The 16,779-nt window shown below is 40.7% G+C and overlaps 1 protein-coding gene across 2 annotated transcripts in view; it reads right to left on the reverse strand.

Moving 5' to 3' along the window:
• Positions 1–16,779, reverse strand: part of WDR3 (WD repeat domain 3) — a 34,492-nt gene that overhangs the window by 8,305 nt on the left and 9,408 nt on the right. For both annotated transcript variants that reach the window (XM_021003112.2, XM_021003120.2), the window contains exons 5-20: positions 14,946–15,024; positions 13,372–13,467; positions 11,459–11,572; positions 11,143–11,244; positions 9,554–9,651; positions 8,335–8,436; positions 7,052–7,282; positions 5,721–5,814; positions 4,232–4,333; positions 2,779–2,864; positions 2,490–2,625; positions 1,373–1,429; positions 1,006–1,106; positions 627–738; positions 362–496; positions 43–93 (exon numbers count right to left, since the gene is read on the reverse strand). In XM_021003112.2, the coding sequence (XP_020858771.1) occupies positions 43–93; positions 362–496; positions 627–738; positions 1,006–1,106; positions 1,373–1,429; positions 2,490–2,625; positions 2,779–2,864; positions 4,232–4,333; positions 5,721–5,814; positions 7,052–7,282; positions 8,335–8,436; positions 9,554–9,651; positions 11,143–11,244; positions 11,459–11,572; positions 13,372–13,467; positions 14,946–15,024 (1,696 nt within the window). The remainder of the gene's footprint in view (positions 1–42; positions 94–361; positions 497–626; positions 739–1,005; positions 1,107–1,372; positions 1,430–2,489; positions 2,626–2,778; positions 2,865–4,231; positions 4,334–5,720; positions 5,815–7,051; positions 7,283–8,334; positions 8,437–9,553; positions 9,652–11,142; positions 11,245–11,458; positions 11,573–13,371; positions 13,468–14,945; positions 15,025–16,779) is intronic.

The following is a 16,779-nucleotide window of genomic DNA, read 5'->3' on the forward strand; positions in this document are numbered from 1 at the left end:
AGTTATAAACCTTGATTCTAATAGGCAGAGAGCTTTACTTACTACTGGCTGGTCTTCTTTGGCCACACTCTCCTCATACTCTGCTTCTCTTTGCTGCCAAGACACAAAATATGAACAAGTTAATTTATTTAAGTGTCATGGATTACCACACGACAAAAGGCAATGAGATGCCTCAGAGAGCACCCCAAGCTCTTTACAAAAGTGAGGTGAGCTCCCCAGCCACTGGACAGATGGCCTCTGAACTGGTCACTCAGCACGAGCTCTGGCCCCTGTAGGAGGCCACCCACAATCCTTCAGCTGGATTCCTTCTGCCATGCCCCATTAATGCTAAGATGTCTGAAACTGAAGTTGACAGCCTTACCATCTCCTGCTCTTCCTCTAGGATGAGCGGTTCCTTTGTTCTCTCCCACAGTCTTAGGGATTTGTCATGGGATGAAGATACAACGTAATCCCCATTAGGACTAACAGCCAAACACCATACCTCCTGGTGGTGGCCCTGGAGAAGGCGAAGGAGGTGAGTGAGGAAATACGGCAGTCGTCCATCACTATTCACACCAAATAATGTGAGGGTTCAAGGCTCAGAACCACTCTAAAATACAGCTGGAACAGAATGGTCAGCAGATTACCTCCAAGGTCTGGATGTGTTCAAACCTATCTGCATCCCACTGTTTAATCTTGTGGTCCTTCCCAGCAGTGAAGAAGAGATGAGACTTGGGTACAAACTGCAGATACATGACACTGAAAATGAGAGAAACAGCCATGTGTAAGCCCCCAAGGTAGTGAAAGAACCCTCACAGTAAAAAGCCTTCCAGGTGTGACCGGCTAAAGCTGAGTGGCTTTCCCAGGGGGAGCAGATACAGCCTCTATCGGCCATGTTGGAAGTTTCTTTGTAAAGCATGTCACTGTTTGCATGAGGCCACATGGACTTCTATAGGATATGGACAGCATGGGGGAGACTCAAAGTGGCTCTGTGGTTGCTTTTGTGTGAAAGGACCACCCACTCACCTGTCATCATGGGCAAAGAGGGACCGATGGCAGTCCCCAAAGTCTAAGCCCCAGATTTTCACATTCCTGTCTGCAGAACCAGTTGCTATCAGTGCTCCATCCTGTGATGAAAGTTCAAGAAAGGAATCGCATAGTACTATGAGGTTTACAAAGCCCACTCCCCACAACGACCCTATGGGTTATGTGATCCAAAGCCCCCTCTTTAACAGAGAGCCCCTGGTGTTCACAGACTGGGGTGAGATGGCTTGAAGTCATATCTTAAATGAAGAAATAAAGGAGTCCCCACAACCAACCATTATCTCAGAATGAAGTCATCCTCTGATAAACACAACAGATAGCTTTGGGAACCTTTTAAAGCTTTACTTACATAAGAGATGTCCATGCACAGAACAGGTAGTTTGTGTCCATATAAAGACAGGAAAAACTAATGCAAAAAGAAAAATAATTTAGCTTTATTTTCAAAATACAGATGCAATTTACCATCTTACGGTCTAACTGTAACATTCAGTGCAATGCTCACTTTTTTTCGATGTCCAAATGACCAAATATCAACCCTAAGATGATCATGGTTTTAAATCCACTGCATGCCTAGCAGAATGCTTTGCACAACAGCTTCTACAATATTTATAATTGAGATGCCTAATAAAATTTGAAATCACTTAGATCTCTTGCTCGCAGACCACCTTATGGTGGGCCATAGCTCTAGGTGACACTGAAGAATTAGCTGCCATAGCTCCAATCCTGAGGCCCCTAAATACAAAGACTCAGAAAACAAGAGATGTTATTGTAGAGTAATTAATTATAAAGTACATTCTCAATGGCTGTGCCTCCTGCCTGGAACTTTCTTCGCCCCTTCTCTCTGCCTTCTAGCTTCCTTTAAGTCCCCATTAAAATCCTCCCTTCTACAAGAAGGCTTTCCTGATCCTCCTCAATACTAGGGCCTTCTCTCTGTTAAATATCTCCAATTTGTCTTCTATATCTTCTTTGTACATGATTATGCGCATGGTGTTTCCTCCATTAAACTTTGAGTTTCTTAATAACAGGGACTGTTCTTTGCCTTTCTTTGTATCACCAGTGCTTGGTACACAATAACTGATTAATAAATGCTTATTTATTTGACTTAAAAGACAGAGATTTGTTCTCTAGCATAGCTGCAAGGCTTCCTTAAAATCTTAAGGACATGAGATTCTTTTGACCTAAGGATACAAATACACTTTGCTTTTAGCAAGCCTGGTATATAACAAACCAAGTTCATAAAGAAGATAAAATTAGGAAGTCATTCACTTAAATTATTCAATTTATAATTATTTCAACAAATTTAAATCTCTATCCTATCCCCATATAAAATTATTCAATTAACAAATATGTAACTTACAAATCAGCTTTTTTAGAAAGTATATCTATCAAACAGACAGAGGAACATCTACAGAAGGGGAAAAACCAGTTACTTGATCACCAGTTCAAATCACAGTATCCAGCTGTACCTTCAAAGTGTCAACATAGAAGATTTTCACTGTACAGTCCAGTAAAGACACAGCCAGCAGCTTCTGATTGGGGGAATAGCGCACACAGAGAACTTCCTCATCAAGCTGCAAGATCCGGGCCTGCTTCACAGAAAGCCTAGCACCATACAAGAAGAAAACAAGGTCTAAATGACTTCTGTGATAAGCTACACCTCTGAAAGTCTAGGATTATCAAAAACAAGACAAAACGAAACAAAACAATACTTACTCATATGGATCTCAGACCATTACTCAAAATTATCACACTCACCTTTTTTGGGCACAGTTTTCATCTTTCACCAACTCAAAATCCCAGAACTTGACAGATTTGTCAGCACCACCAGTTACAAAGCCATGCTGAAAGACAAAGAGCTAAAAATTAATACTGAAAGTCTAAGCATCTCTGGGCCTGGAAGAAACTCAAAGGCTGGCTCCAACATGGGATTCTAAAGAGTGTTTTCCCATCTTAATGACCTGGTTTGGAAGCTATGAAAATGGCTGCAATCGCAACTGGGAGAAAAAACTCCAGGATTATCCCATGGACATAAATTACATGTGTCAACTCGAGAAATTCCCTGCTGCAGCCTTAGGAATGGATAATTATGGTGAAAGGTCTTGGCCCACTCTGCTTTGAGGAAAAGAGACTCTTTAGGGAGGGTCTTTAATCTGGTACAGAGAGGTTCTTCTTCAGCTGCCAGTGCTCCAGTGCTCCCCTCTGCCCACCTCACCCCTTCCACATTTCTCTTTAACCAAAGAACAGCAGCAGGTTGAGGGAAGTTATAACAACTGAGACTTACATACTGCCACATATAACTTGACCCCAATCAGAAGTTATTTTTGGTCTTAGAATGAAAAGATCATTTACATAAAGATTAACTATAAAGCAATGGGAAAGATCTTAAAACCAACACAATAGAATTTACATTATCATGCATTGAACGGAACACTGTCTATCAAAGTATACATTGAGAGTCTGCACAACAACAATGCTTCCACTCCTCAAAACACTTTTAAAAATGCATTTCAATTTAGAAATACAAAGAAAACCAATTATTCTTTATCACACCTCACTTTTGCCCCTAAAAGGATTACCCAACTTGATCACCCATCTTATTCACCAGATATGGCTCTGAATGATTTTTTGAGATTACCAAAAAGTCAAGTTGACCCCCTCAAAATCCAAAGATTGGCCATTAACGACAATATTCAAAAGTTATGTGCTCTCAGCAGTGACAATTCCATAGGAGCCCTCAAAATGTTCTGAACAGACAAAGAATCACTGGACAAAGTGTACACAGCCTAATTATTTTGAAAAGATGACAGTGATTACTTGATCTGGGTTCTGGTACATCTGCTTAAAAAACCAGTCATATTATTTTCTGGGAGTGTTTGCTCTGAAGTCTCAGATACTTCTAGAGACAGGAACTCAGAGGTAATAGGGGGAAGAAATGATCAATCGATCTATCTATCTATCTATCTATCCATACAGACAAAGCTTATTTAAGGAAGAAGATAAGAGAGAATTTATTTCCTAAAAGATATTTCATCTGGAAATGATGTGACATAAGGAGTCTCAAGATCTGGACCAGCCCACGTCTGCAAAAAAGAACCTCATGAAGAATAAATTCTGAGAAAAATATGCATGGCTGGGCAAAGCATGACCTTAAGAGTGGAGCCGTGAAGTTCGGAAGAAGAGCCAAATATTAAGTACCTCCTTTAGTTACCTGATCTGGAGAGAGTGAAATTGACCATAAAGCTCCATCATGTGCCTCAACTGTCTCCAGCAAATTTCCTGAAGCCAAGTCATAAAGCTGCAGCTTCCCTGTCTGAAAAAATACACAATGAATATTCTGGGACCCAGTAGCATTATTGAACATACAGCTCACACAATGTACCAGACAAAGCAGGTGAGTGGATTAAGGAATAGATCCCCAATTCTAGTCTTCACACTCTTCACTGGCATGCTGGGTGGCAATGATACTTTTATCGATATCCAGTTTTCCAAACTTTAAAATGGGAACACCAAGAACAGAGGGCCTACATAAAACAAACCTAAGACTGATCAGCAAATGTACAAGCTAATAAATGGAGGACAAGGAGCCCTGAAATCAGGCTGAGCTGCCTAACTCACTCCCCAAAGTGAAGTTATTTTGCTGGTAATTTGCTGACAATGAGACTGAGAAATACTTTTATCACCATTTCCTATCTTGCTACTTGACCTTATTATTCCCTCAAGCTAGCACAACCATCCTTAATCTCTTCTCTTTCACAACCACATTCCTAGAAAATTCACTTACTCTTTTTACTTCTTTCTCAATCCATTACAATTTGTCTTTCAACCTCACTATTAAACACACTGTTCTTCAAAGTGACCAATGAATGATTTCTCAGCTTGTTTTCCGTAACATCTTACACTGCTGACCACCCCTCTCTTCCTGGATCCTCTCTGGTGTGCACTATAATACACACTATAATACATACTTATGACAGACATACTGATGCCCCACGATGGTGTGGCTCGTTTCATTCTGTCTTCCTATCCCCAGCATCTAGCACAATCCCTGGCACACACGTGCCTGATTAACTGGCTGACTGCCTGGATGCTGAGGCAAAAGAAAGTAAAAGAACATCAATGTGGCTTAGTGGAAAGAACATTTGATAATGACTCATGAGAGATGGACTGTAATTATGGCTCTCTCTTACTGACACTAAGACTTTGAGCAAATCATTGAAACCTCAGTTAAAATTTCAGTTTCTTCTTCTATAAAACAGGGATAATGCCATTCCTCATCCACCTCATAATGACTGTGAGGCTCAAACAGATAACTTACATAAAAATAATACTACTCATATTTATATTTTGCTTTAAAAATTAAAGCACTTTATACAGTTTAATTTGATTCTTGCTACAGGTCTATAAGATTGGTAGAACTGAACATTTGTCATCTAATTGCAATTCTTTCCACTAAACCAAGATGCCTCCTAAATTATAAAGTACTACACAAATATAATTTTTTTAAAACTTTTTAATTTACTTTTAAATTAGGATGAGCATTTCAAACTGCCTGATCCAACAATCAGACGATGGACCTATACCCTTCTTGTTATTTGCTTCTGGTTAAAAACCTAGCTGCCCCTGCTTACTTAAAGAATGACAGTTTCACAAAATGATCTAAAAAAGCCTTAGAAATCCAAAACAAAGCCTTTGTTTACCTTTGTTCCTATGATCACCTGCCGATCTCCAGGAACAAATAATGAAGAGAGAGCATATTCACAAGTCATTGTCCGAATACACTGCAGTGTAGACCTATAAGAAAGGAAGGCTCATAGGATCAGAGATTAGAGCTGGAAAGGACCTTAGACGCCAGCTTCTCTAACTCCTTAAATAAGTAAAGACGGAACCTTTTCTCCCTTACAGAGGAGAGGATCACCCATCCCTACTACATTCATCTATTTTCATCCTGAGGCTCTGAAGCTTCAAAGAACTCATTATTAGACCATTTCGACATGTGAGTTGGTCTTGTAGGTCTCGGCATTAAAAGCCTTAGTAACCGGGCTCAAATACACCCTTAATACTTCTGTAATAGGACCTACCACTCCACATAGAACTTTATGCCCTTGAGAAAGACCTTCCTTGAATAATCAAAGGAAGAGTTTCCCTTTGTGGAATCCTACTTATAAAGTATAATGGAATATTCCTTATAATCAGTAAAGTGGGGGAAGGGGAGGGAAAAATGGCCAAAGTGAAGTCAGCTCATGAGTTAGGATGGCAATATTCAAGATGACAACTTCTTAATCAAAAAACAAAAGAAACACACTTTCAAATACTTCTAAGTGTTGTAACAGATTCTCCACATTCACCTGGCTACTCCTTCCCACAACATGGTATCAATGAAAGGCTAACGTGCCAAGAAGACAGCAACAGCGGCCTGATGGGGCAAACCCAGTTTCTTTGATTTATGATCCTGCCATCACTTAAGTAGTCTTAGCCTCAGTTTCCTCATCGTACTGGTGGTATCTTCCTCACAGCATTGTTGTAAGACTGAAATCATGTCATGTGTGTAAAATGCCTTGCAAATTATAAAGTCCATTATGTAGATGTCATTATCAATGACATTTAATCATATAATTAATGACCATTAATACTTATTACCCATACAATTGTTAAAATAATTTAATTCTGGTACTATTAATTGAAATTATTTAATAATTATTGATTATTAGTATTAGTATACCTAACATGAATTATATTTAATAACAAAATTTAAATGTATATTACTCAGGTTCAAATTTCATTTTATAGTATCATAAAAATTTTAGATTTAAAGATTATTTAATATGAAGTACAAAGTGAAGTTCAACCTCTTTATAAATACAGTCTCAAGTTACAGTAAAAAAAAAATGAAATGTCACATCCAATGAATTTTTAAGGAAGTGCATTTAGGTGCTTGGGGAACTGCTAAGTTTTTAAAATTAAATCACAAAACAAAGGGAAGGAGAGTACTCTGGGGAGAACTGCCACTAAGAATAGCAGATTCATAAACCTGTTCCATATCTTGACAGAGTCAGCAGCCGCTGAAAGGACAGCAATATTGTCAGAACTAAATGACAAGGTGCGGACATCACTGCGATGACCCCCGATGGTGATCCTGGCTGTCCTGATGGGCTGTGGAGCAGGAGTGGATGGGTTCAGGGTATACACTTCCACTAGGTTGTTTTGCAGCAGGAAGACAGCTTTCAACCCTCCATGGGGAGAATGAATCAAGTCAAAGGACCTGTGTGAGATAAAATTAGCTTCAAATTGGATTCCAGCCATAAGCTTGTCAATTTCTATGCAAAGATGTCCTCTTCTCGGTGTTCAGAACACGCTGCCCAATCTGGATGGAAAACACATCAATGGGGACATTCAACTGTAAACAATTTTCAAGATTCAAAAATATCAGGCCTGAACAATCTTGACAATAGCAACGCTAATAATATGATTATTTTCTGAGGTAACAACCTTTTGTAGCACGTTACCAATTTACTTTTTTGTTACAAAGGAGGAAACAGGGTAAACTATTACTCAGTGAGGTGAAGATGGAAAGCCACAAGGACAGCACAAAGAATGAAGACAAGGTTGTGAGATCAAAGCCAGGGATTTTTTTTTCTTTTTTTGGCTAGGCAATGGGGTTAAGTGACTTGCCCAGGGTCACACAGCTTGTGTCATTATGTGTCTGAGGCCGGATTTGAACTCAGGTCCTCCTGAATCCAGGGCTGGTGCTCTATCCACTGTGCCACCTAGCTGCCCCCAAGGATTTATTTTACAAAGAGTTACTTGCCTAAATCAAGAATCACTTTCTATGCCTAGTTAGCAGTAAGAACACTGGTTTTTTATTATTGTTTTTCAGTTTGGTTTTATGGGGGAGAAAAAGGGGAAAGGTTGTGTCCAGCTCTGTACAGTGACCAATTCAATAACATTTCCTAAGCATCTAGAATGTAGAATGCTAGGTGCTGGTGTAAATACAATATTTAAGTAAGAGAAAGTCCCTGCCTTCATCAAACTTACACACTAGCAGTGGGAAAAGGCATAGAGAGGTTAACTATGACACAAAACAATACATGATAAATGCATTAGATATAAAACCAAAATTCTTTGTGAGGTATGCAAGGGGAATACAATACTATAAAATTACTGACTGTAGGGATGAAGGCAAACCTCAAGAAGAATGCTGCAGCAGGGGAGCTGGGCTATGACTCTCAAGGACACCTCCACCATCCACTTTCTGGATCAAATGAAAATGTAACTTCAAAGCTCTGTAGGAGAGCTAGTATCACATTCACTCACTTGATCTTGGCCGAAGCTTTGATGTGAGCTACCCGCTGGATCTCGTCTTGCAGAGACACACTAACTTCAAGGTCCTCTTGCTCCCCTTCCCCAGAACTTAATCTAGAAAAAAAATATCCTAAAATTCACACCTCTTAAAAAACAAACTAATTTCTGTATTTCTCAGAATATCCTTCCATTTAAAAGAATCCCAATGTGGTCCAAGATAATTATATCCGAAACAAGTGTTTTTATTCAAATTCTTAAGAATTTCTTTTGACAGTGAACTCAAGAAAAAGTTAAACTAAACATCTGCCCATGCCATTGGCAGACAAGTAAAACATGCCGGAAATGGGTGGGGAGGAATAGTTCTTGTGTATATGTCCTGTATACAAAGGGAAAAAAAAGGAAAATGGGCATTAAAGCAGACAGATGAAATTAAAATGAGCTCTCGAGGAAATGAAATATCTTCTCTAACAAGTTTTTCAAAGGAAAGTAACTCAATGTAATGGATGCCTAGAGCAGCTTATAGATTATTGTACTTACTGGTAATATAAGAAAGGGTCCAATAGGAACAGCAAAAGCCCATCAAGAAAGAATAAGATTATGTATATTGGGTATTTCTTGCCTTTTTAATGGGTGGGGGATGAAGAGAATTTGGAATAAAAATTTTAAAAAAATTTTTTTAATTAAAAAAAGAAAAAGGATGAGTTGTTACAGAAGGCTAATTAAAATTATTTGCTTAATACTTTCAGCTATTGGAATGTAAGATTGCCATTAGCCTATTAGCTTCAGGAAAACAGATCACACGTAGTTATCTTTTTTTTGTTTATTTGTTTAGGCAATGGGGTTAAGTGACTTGCCTAGGGTCACACAGCTAGTAAGTGTTGCCACCTAGCTGCCCCTATGTGTAGTTATCTTACCAGCTTCTAAGGAGTAGCCCCAGACAACTGAACAACCTTCTTCCACTAAGGCTCCTGTCCCTTGCAGAAATTCTATTGCGCAGTTATAGACAAACAACTTGTAAGCTGGATTCCAGATAAAGGAAACATCATGTATTCATAACTTATTATTTAAGAAGAGATAGCTGATGACAACCTAGTTCTTGCTACTAATTATTGCCTTTAAAAGGGGGGGGGGGAAGAAATTCTCATTCTTCTAAACGAAATTTCAATTTTCCCATCAGTAAAATGTTGACTGTGCCATACATTCGTAGTTGAAATAAGCTGACAGAACTTACTTAGCTTTTTTCCTGGCTTTCTTAATTTTCTTATCCATTTTCTTCCGAATTTCCTCTTTGGAAAGAATACAAAACACTTCTAAAATAGAATCAGTTCCCTGCAAGAGGCAAACAGACTGATATTAACCCAACAATTAAGAAAGAATACTGAAGTCTATTTCATCTACAGTCAAGTCTCAATCTAACTCTTCTTCCTTGGCAGGGGCTGGATCATGATGGCAAAGAGTGCTGAATCAGAATTATAAGAGCCGGGTTCAAATCCTGGCTCCACTACTTATTCTAGTGTAACCTTAAACAAAACATTCAATCTCTGAGGGCTCAGTTTCCTTATCTTTTAAATGAGGGGAATGGATTAAATGATATGTCCACTTATGGCAATTTTAAACTACCCAGATTTGAAGCTGTAAAGGGGATATTTACAATGGTGCTAATAAAACACAAATATACAGACACTTCCCACTTCATGTTAAGTGGACTGTTTTGCAGACCTCTATGTAAAGTGATTTTTACATAATGTGAATTTGCCCACAGATGCAGAAAGGTGAGGGAGGGAAGGACAGAGAAAGGGGGCCACCACACAGTTCAAGGACACGTGGGGACTGGGGACAGAAAAGCAAGAGCAGGAGGAAGAGGAACACATAGGGGCCAGGGCAGCCATGTGGAGGCCTAGCCAGAACTGAGGAAGAACATGTGGGGAGCAGATACAGACAGGCAGGTGAAGACAGGTGATACACAGGCTGGAGACAGACACACAGTACCCAAGTGTGGACAGGCGGGGGTTGGACACAAGCAGATGGGAGGAGCAGGGCAAAGGTCTTCTCTCTCAACACCAGAGATCTCAAGCCAAGCCTTCAATCCACTGGCAGTGGTCTTTCCATGCATCTATTTCTTCTGCTTTCACTTTGGGGAGTGGGAGTTTGGTGGAATGCCATGGAGCACCAAGCCAAGGGGGCAGGAGTAACAAGCAAGTGCATGGTACTACACGGTAAAGTTAACATATGTGGTTTTTTTGGAATGTGGATTTCTTTCAGAATTCTTTATATAAAATCAAATTTGAATAATGTGAATTTACATAAAGTGAGAACTGTCTGTATATGGAGGATAGGTTGTTAGGGATCAGTAAAAATAGATGGTGACTCATTTGTTTCCCAAGGTCTCTTCTAAATCTAAACCCATGATTCTATATAAAGTCCTACAATTTCTTTGTACCCCAGTTAACTCATCTGTAAGACAGGGATACACTTTAAATAATAACAACCATGATACCAATAATAAATTAGGCATCTTAATGTGTAGACAATACACTGAAATGAATTAACAGGATCCATGAAAACATGTTATTTCACTTTTTATAAGAAAGGGGGAGTTAATGGGCAGCTAGGTGGCGCAGTGGATAGAGCACCAGCCCTGAAGTCAGGAGGACCTGAGTTCAAATCCGGCCTCAGACCAAACACTTGACATATACTAGCTGTGCGACCCTGGGCAAGTCACTTAACCCCAATTGCCTAAAAAACAAAAAACAAACCAAAAAAAAAAAAAGAAAGAAAGAAAGGAGGAGTCTTCTATTCCCCACTATGTTTAGTACTTACGTGACAAGCAAGAATCCTGCCTGTCCGGTCAACAGCAAGATTTACAACACGGTCTCTTCCTTCCCGCATTATGGAACCAGCTTTGCTACATGAAAGAATACGCTACAAAGGAAAAAAAAGAGAAAAGAGAGTGGTGAAAGGCGGGCTCTGCTACCTCTTTGGGAAGAAAAATAAACAAGTGAACAGTGGGATTCATAAGAAGGGTGCTGGCATTCTCTAAAAAACAGCAGCATACATACATCCCCAAACCCTGCGGTGCTTCCTTCCCTAACCCATCAGCCTCAGGAAAGAGATAACTATAAGAATGGACCATTACATCCTCAGGGTCTTCATCCGCTTCAGGGTCCCCAATCACCGTTCCATGAGTCCCCTGCATCCCAAGACAAGATCCTCGGCTCTTCTTTGAGTTGGGTTCATCAAGGTCTTTCATCTATTCATTGTATGCACATAGAAAGACAAAAAAAAAAAGACACTGTAGAAGAGGCTGCTGTCTTTGCCCCATGACATGGAAATGTTCCCACCCTAAAAGCTGGTCAGAGAACACGGGCAGCTTGTGTTCTTCCTGGCCTGTATCTCTCTAACAACAGAACAATCCCGTCCAAACACTACCAACTACTCTGCCATCAGTGAATAGCAATATCACCACCAGCCGTGACTCTGCATCCTCCACACTGCCCAAGTTTGTGGTAATGAAAGAGCCCTGTCCTTCCCTCCACCTCTCCCTGCACCAGAGGATATAAACCCTCTCACACTGAACTACACACTAACTCTAGCACCTCAACTGAATGAGGACATATTATGTTATGGGACAATGTTTCCTAAAGAAGAATGCAAGTGAGAAACCTACAAAAAATTCATCTAAATTTAATTCAACAGGACTTTATCAGCCCAACACCTGCTAGGGATAAAGGCAAAAATTAGGCAGTCATGCCCTTAAGGAACTTTGGGGAGATGAAGGGCTTCAGGAAACCTTCAGGTATGGAGGCACCTGACCAGTGCTTTGAAGGAGGCTGCTTGACCCACTCAATATTCATCATGGCTTCCTCCAGCATCACTCGGCAGCACGTAACAGTGACAACTGACCAAGGGGGTAGAGTGGAGGGTGGTCCTGAGTTGAGGAAAATCCAAAGTGCAGATTTAGGCAGGAGGACAAAAGTGAAAGAGACTCAAGGACAGAAGACTTTATAAAGTGAAAGTGGTTAGGGTCAAAGTAGCTCAGGGAGTAAAGAGACTAGAGAAGGGGTAATGGAACTAGGAGAACAAGAGAGACACAATGGAAACAAAACAGGTTTTAAAGGTGTGAGGCAAAGGGAGAAATGGGAGGAAAGGAGAGTCCGGTGTAAGAAAAGAAATTCAGAGTCTGGATCACACAGGTTGTAGACTTTTTGGTGGTATTGAGATCAAGGGTATGAACTATTACTGTGTATGGCTGAGGTGAAGTCAAGGTGCAATTCACAAGAAAAGAGGTTAATAACCTGGGAAGCTAGGTTTGAGGGAACATCGACATGGCTCATGCAGTCCCTGGGTACAAGAGCTGGGGGTGGGAAAGAAAAGAAGACTGCGAACCTCCTGGTTAACTCCTTAAGAAAGAAAGGAGAATGATTTGAGGGCCAGTAGGTTACTGAAACAAGGATCTGCCCAGGATGACAGATGTTAAAGGAACAAAACTCAAAGGAGGAGAGATTGGTGAGAACAGCGGAGGAATGATCTGAAGCAGCGGCCAGGAGCGAGAAGTGTGCCAGGTGGGGCAGCTAGGTGGCGCAGTGAATAGAGCACCGGCCCTGAAGTCAGGAGGACCTGAGATCAAATCCAGCCTCAGACCACACACTTGACACTTACTAGCTGTGTCACCCTAGGCAAGTCACTTAAAAGCCAATTGCCTAAAAAAAAATTTCTTTAAAAAAAAGTGTGCCAGGTCCTCCAAATGGCCCCATGTGTGGGGAAACCTGAGGCAGGTGGGAATGAAGGAAAGGAAAGAAGCATAGAAAGGAGTTTGGGCCGAGTCACAGCGATTCCGGGAGGGGGAAGAGGAGGAGAGTTTGTAAGCCACAGGACACGAAACTATCAGCAAGGGTAACTGGGGCCCTATTCAGATGCTGACTTAATTTTCTTTCTCTGGGCAGATGAGACAGGAAGACAAGGCCTTGGCCTCTGAAGTGAAACTTCAATCTGAAAAACACCACAAAGCTCATCATTGTCATGAAAAGGAAGATGCGGTCAAACAATTACCTCCTCTATATAGGTGATGTCCCACGCCCTCAGCTCACTGTCTGCAGCTCCGGTGATGAGGCGTTTTTCTTCAGATACCAGAGCCAGTCCCCAAACCTGAACAGAACACAAAAAGCAGGACTTTTAGAAGTTCCACTTGTTATGATATCTCATTATACTGGTATGGATATTTCACAATTGATTTTCTTGGGGGTTTTTTGTGCTTTGAATAGCAGTCCTTTCAGAAAACAGCTTTAGATAAATTTTCTCCTCTCTAGGGGAGGAAAGACTAATCTCCCAAGCATGGAAGCATAGTAGAAAGAGAATAATTGGGGGCCCTATGCTCCTGGCTTGGCCACTAAGGAGGAGCTACATGACTAGGACCGAATCACAGCTCTGAGAGCTTCAATGGCCTACTCCACAAAAGGTGACAGTTGGATTTCACAACTTCTTAGATAATCCATTCCAATACCCTGTGGTCTTTACAGAAACAGCCAGGCACTGAAGTAGATGGGTTAGCCCTGGCAAGGAGAAGAGTCATTTCATTATCAGAGGCTATGGGAAAGGAGAAGAGAACAGAGGAACGTGTAAAGATTTCCCCACCTTCATCAATGGAGGAGCTGGGTGGCAGGACTAAGGTTTGGCAAGAGAAGAGCAATAACAGAGCAAGATGGCAAGGGTTTCAAGAGCAGAGGACGAAGTAACGTTGAAATTGCTAATTATTGGGTTGAGCTGGAGAAAAAGAAAGTGAATTCAAACGGGGGAAGGCACTGAGGGGTAGAGGAAAGAAAAGGTCTTGTTGAGGGTAAAGAACATGTATAGAAGGAGTGAAGGAAGCACAGGGAGAGGAAAAATGGTAGAAACAGCGGTTAGGGTCAGATAAGGCAATGTGTGTTTTTAACTAGGGAAGTGGAATATTGGAAAGGTAATGGCAAGATCGAGTGTGTGATCAACCCACGTAGTTGCGGCAGAATAAAAACACAGGAGCCTGAGGAAATGGGAAGTTAGGGAGCATCACTGACATGAATACGAAGGGCCCCTAACGTAAGGGCAGGAGTTGGGGAAGGGAAGGAGGCAGTGACCCAGGGGCTGAACTCCTTGAGAAATGAAAGGAAAATGACCTAGGGGTAGGAATACTACAAGTACCTAATTTTGATCAGGTGAAAAGAAATTCTCTCTGGTTTCTCACTCTTAAATTTCTTTCTTGTAGATTAACATCTATCTTAACAAATGCTCTTCCTCTGCACCCTTCACAACACACTGCACACAGTACAAGTACTCAGTAAATATTTCTGTTTAGCCTCCACATTTCCCACAGCAACAGTGATAATGGCAATGAGGTGGTGACTCCAAAACCCAAGTACTTCTTTTTTCTCCATTTCTTTGACCAACCTTTACCAAACCTACCTTAGGGGGAAACCTGTTGGGAGGGGACACAGACACTGAGGACACGACCCCCGCTCTCACCAAGATTTACTTAGTAGAGCTACAAAGGCAGAGAGCATGTGGTAAGTGATACAAGGGCTACAAACCCTGGTCTGGCTCAAGTCACCCTTCCCCAATGGCCACATGACCTCTCTTCATGCTGCAGTTACCTCAGTTCGGTGGCCAACCATTGTTTTGAAGCAGTGCTGTGTATCAAGGTCCCACCATTTCACTACAGTGTCTTTGCCACTGAAAGTAAAAACAGAAAGATCATTTGCACAACACCACCACGTTAACTGGAAAATCAATGACCCGGCTAGTTTTGCAAAAAATCAACATACAACAACCCTGGTACAATCCAGTAATAATATAAGGAATCTAAAATTCAAAATGATCTGAAGCTATGGAAGAAGACATAGGAAAAGAAGGGTCTTTCAAAAAAAAAAAATCCTGGTGCAGCTAGGTGGCGCAGTGGATAGAATGCCGGCCCTGAAGTCAGGAAGACCTGAGTTCAAATCCGACCAGACCAAACACTTGACACTTACTAGCTGTGTGACCCTGGGCAAGTCACTTAACCCCAATTGCCTAAAAAAAAAAGAAAGAAAAAAACTGGAAAAAAAATCTCTACTGGGGGAAAGAAGAACAAGACCTGAAAGCTTCTACTATGCATAAGAGGAAATCCTGGAATGCCATATTCTAAAAGGTCAAAGAAAAAGGATCATGATCTAACTTACCTTGCAAAGTCGAGCATAATATTACAGAAAACAAAGAAACAGAAAATGGGCCTTTAATGGAATAAAGGACTCTCAAGCATTTCTCACGAAAAGACCAGAACTCGGCAGGAACTCTGACATACAAACACAAACTCAGAAAAACCTAGAAAGTCAAACTGACTTGAGCAATTAGAGGGAACCATAGGATGATGCAGCACTAGAATTCTAACAGAGGAAGAAGAAGCAACTGTTCCTTCAGATCCTTCCTTTACGTCCTGAAAGAAGAATGAGAGCATTAAAGAAGAAAAGCACGGCTCTTGTTCTGAGGATCTGAAGAGGGGGAAAAGGAAGGTTAAAAGGAACACGCTAGTACAGAAAGGAGGAAGAAGGGGGTAAAACTTGCTATTTCTTGTAATCAAAATACATGAGAAAAAGACTATACAAACAAGGAATGGGGGGATCAGGCACCAGAGAATCCTCTTATTGGAAAAGGATTAAGAGCATCGAACACACACACACACACACACACACAGAGTTAACAGTAGAAATACATCAAACTCAACAGGTAAACCATTTTAGATATGGCTTAAGAGGGAGAATATCAGGGAGGAAATGTATGCAAGCTAAACAAATTTCTTGATCCTGAAGAGGGTATTAAAAGGAGAAAAAAAGAAAAAACAAAGAACTAGAATCTAGGTAGATAACTTACTGCCTCTTAGACAACTAAGAAATGGCTGAACAACTACGGTATAAGAAGGTAATAGGACTTGTATGTACAAAAATATTTATAGAAGTTTTTTTCTTTGTGGTGACAAAGAATTGGAAATTGGGGGGATGCTAACCAATTGAGGAATGGCTGAACAAGCGGTGGCATATAATTGTAATGGAATACTCTTGTGCTATGAGAAATGACAACGGAGGGGAGGGGTCAGAAAAAACACGGCAAGACCTATAGAAACTCTGATGCAAAGGGAGGTGAGAAGAACTGGGAGATCGTTGTGCACAATAACATCAATGCTGTAAGGATGATCAAGTTTGAAAGACTTACCTACTTTGATCAATACAATGATCCAACTCAATTCCAAAAGACTCATGATGAAAAAGTGCTATCCACATCCAGAGGGAGAACTGATGAACTCTGAGTGTAAACTGAACTGTATTTTCTCATTTTATTTTTTTTGAAAGATAGCTACTATGGAAATGTTTTGCATGATTCCACATGTATAATTACTTAATATAATTTTGTCTGCATTCTCAGTGGGTGAGAGGGAAGGAGAGAATTTGGAACTCA

This window comes from Phascolarctos cinereus, unplaced genomic scaffold (genome assembly GCF_003287225.1).
Source record: "Phascolarctos cinereus isolate Bilbo 61053 unplaced genomic scaffold, phaCin_HiC Scaffold_5;HRSCAF=322, whole genome shotgun sequence".
NCBI lineage: Eukaryota > Metazoa > Chordata > Mammalia > Diprotodontia > Phascolarctidae > Phascolarctos > Phascolarctos cinereus.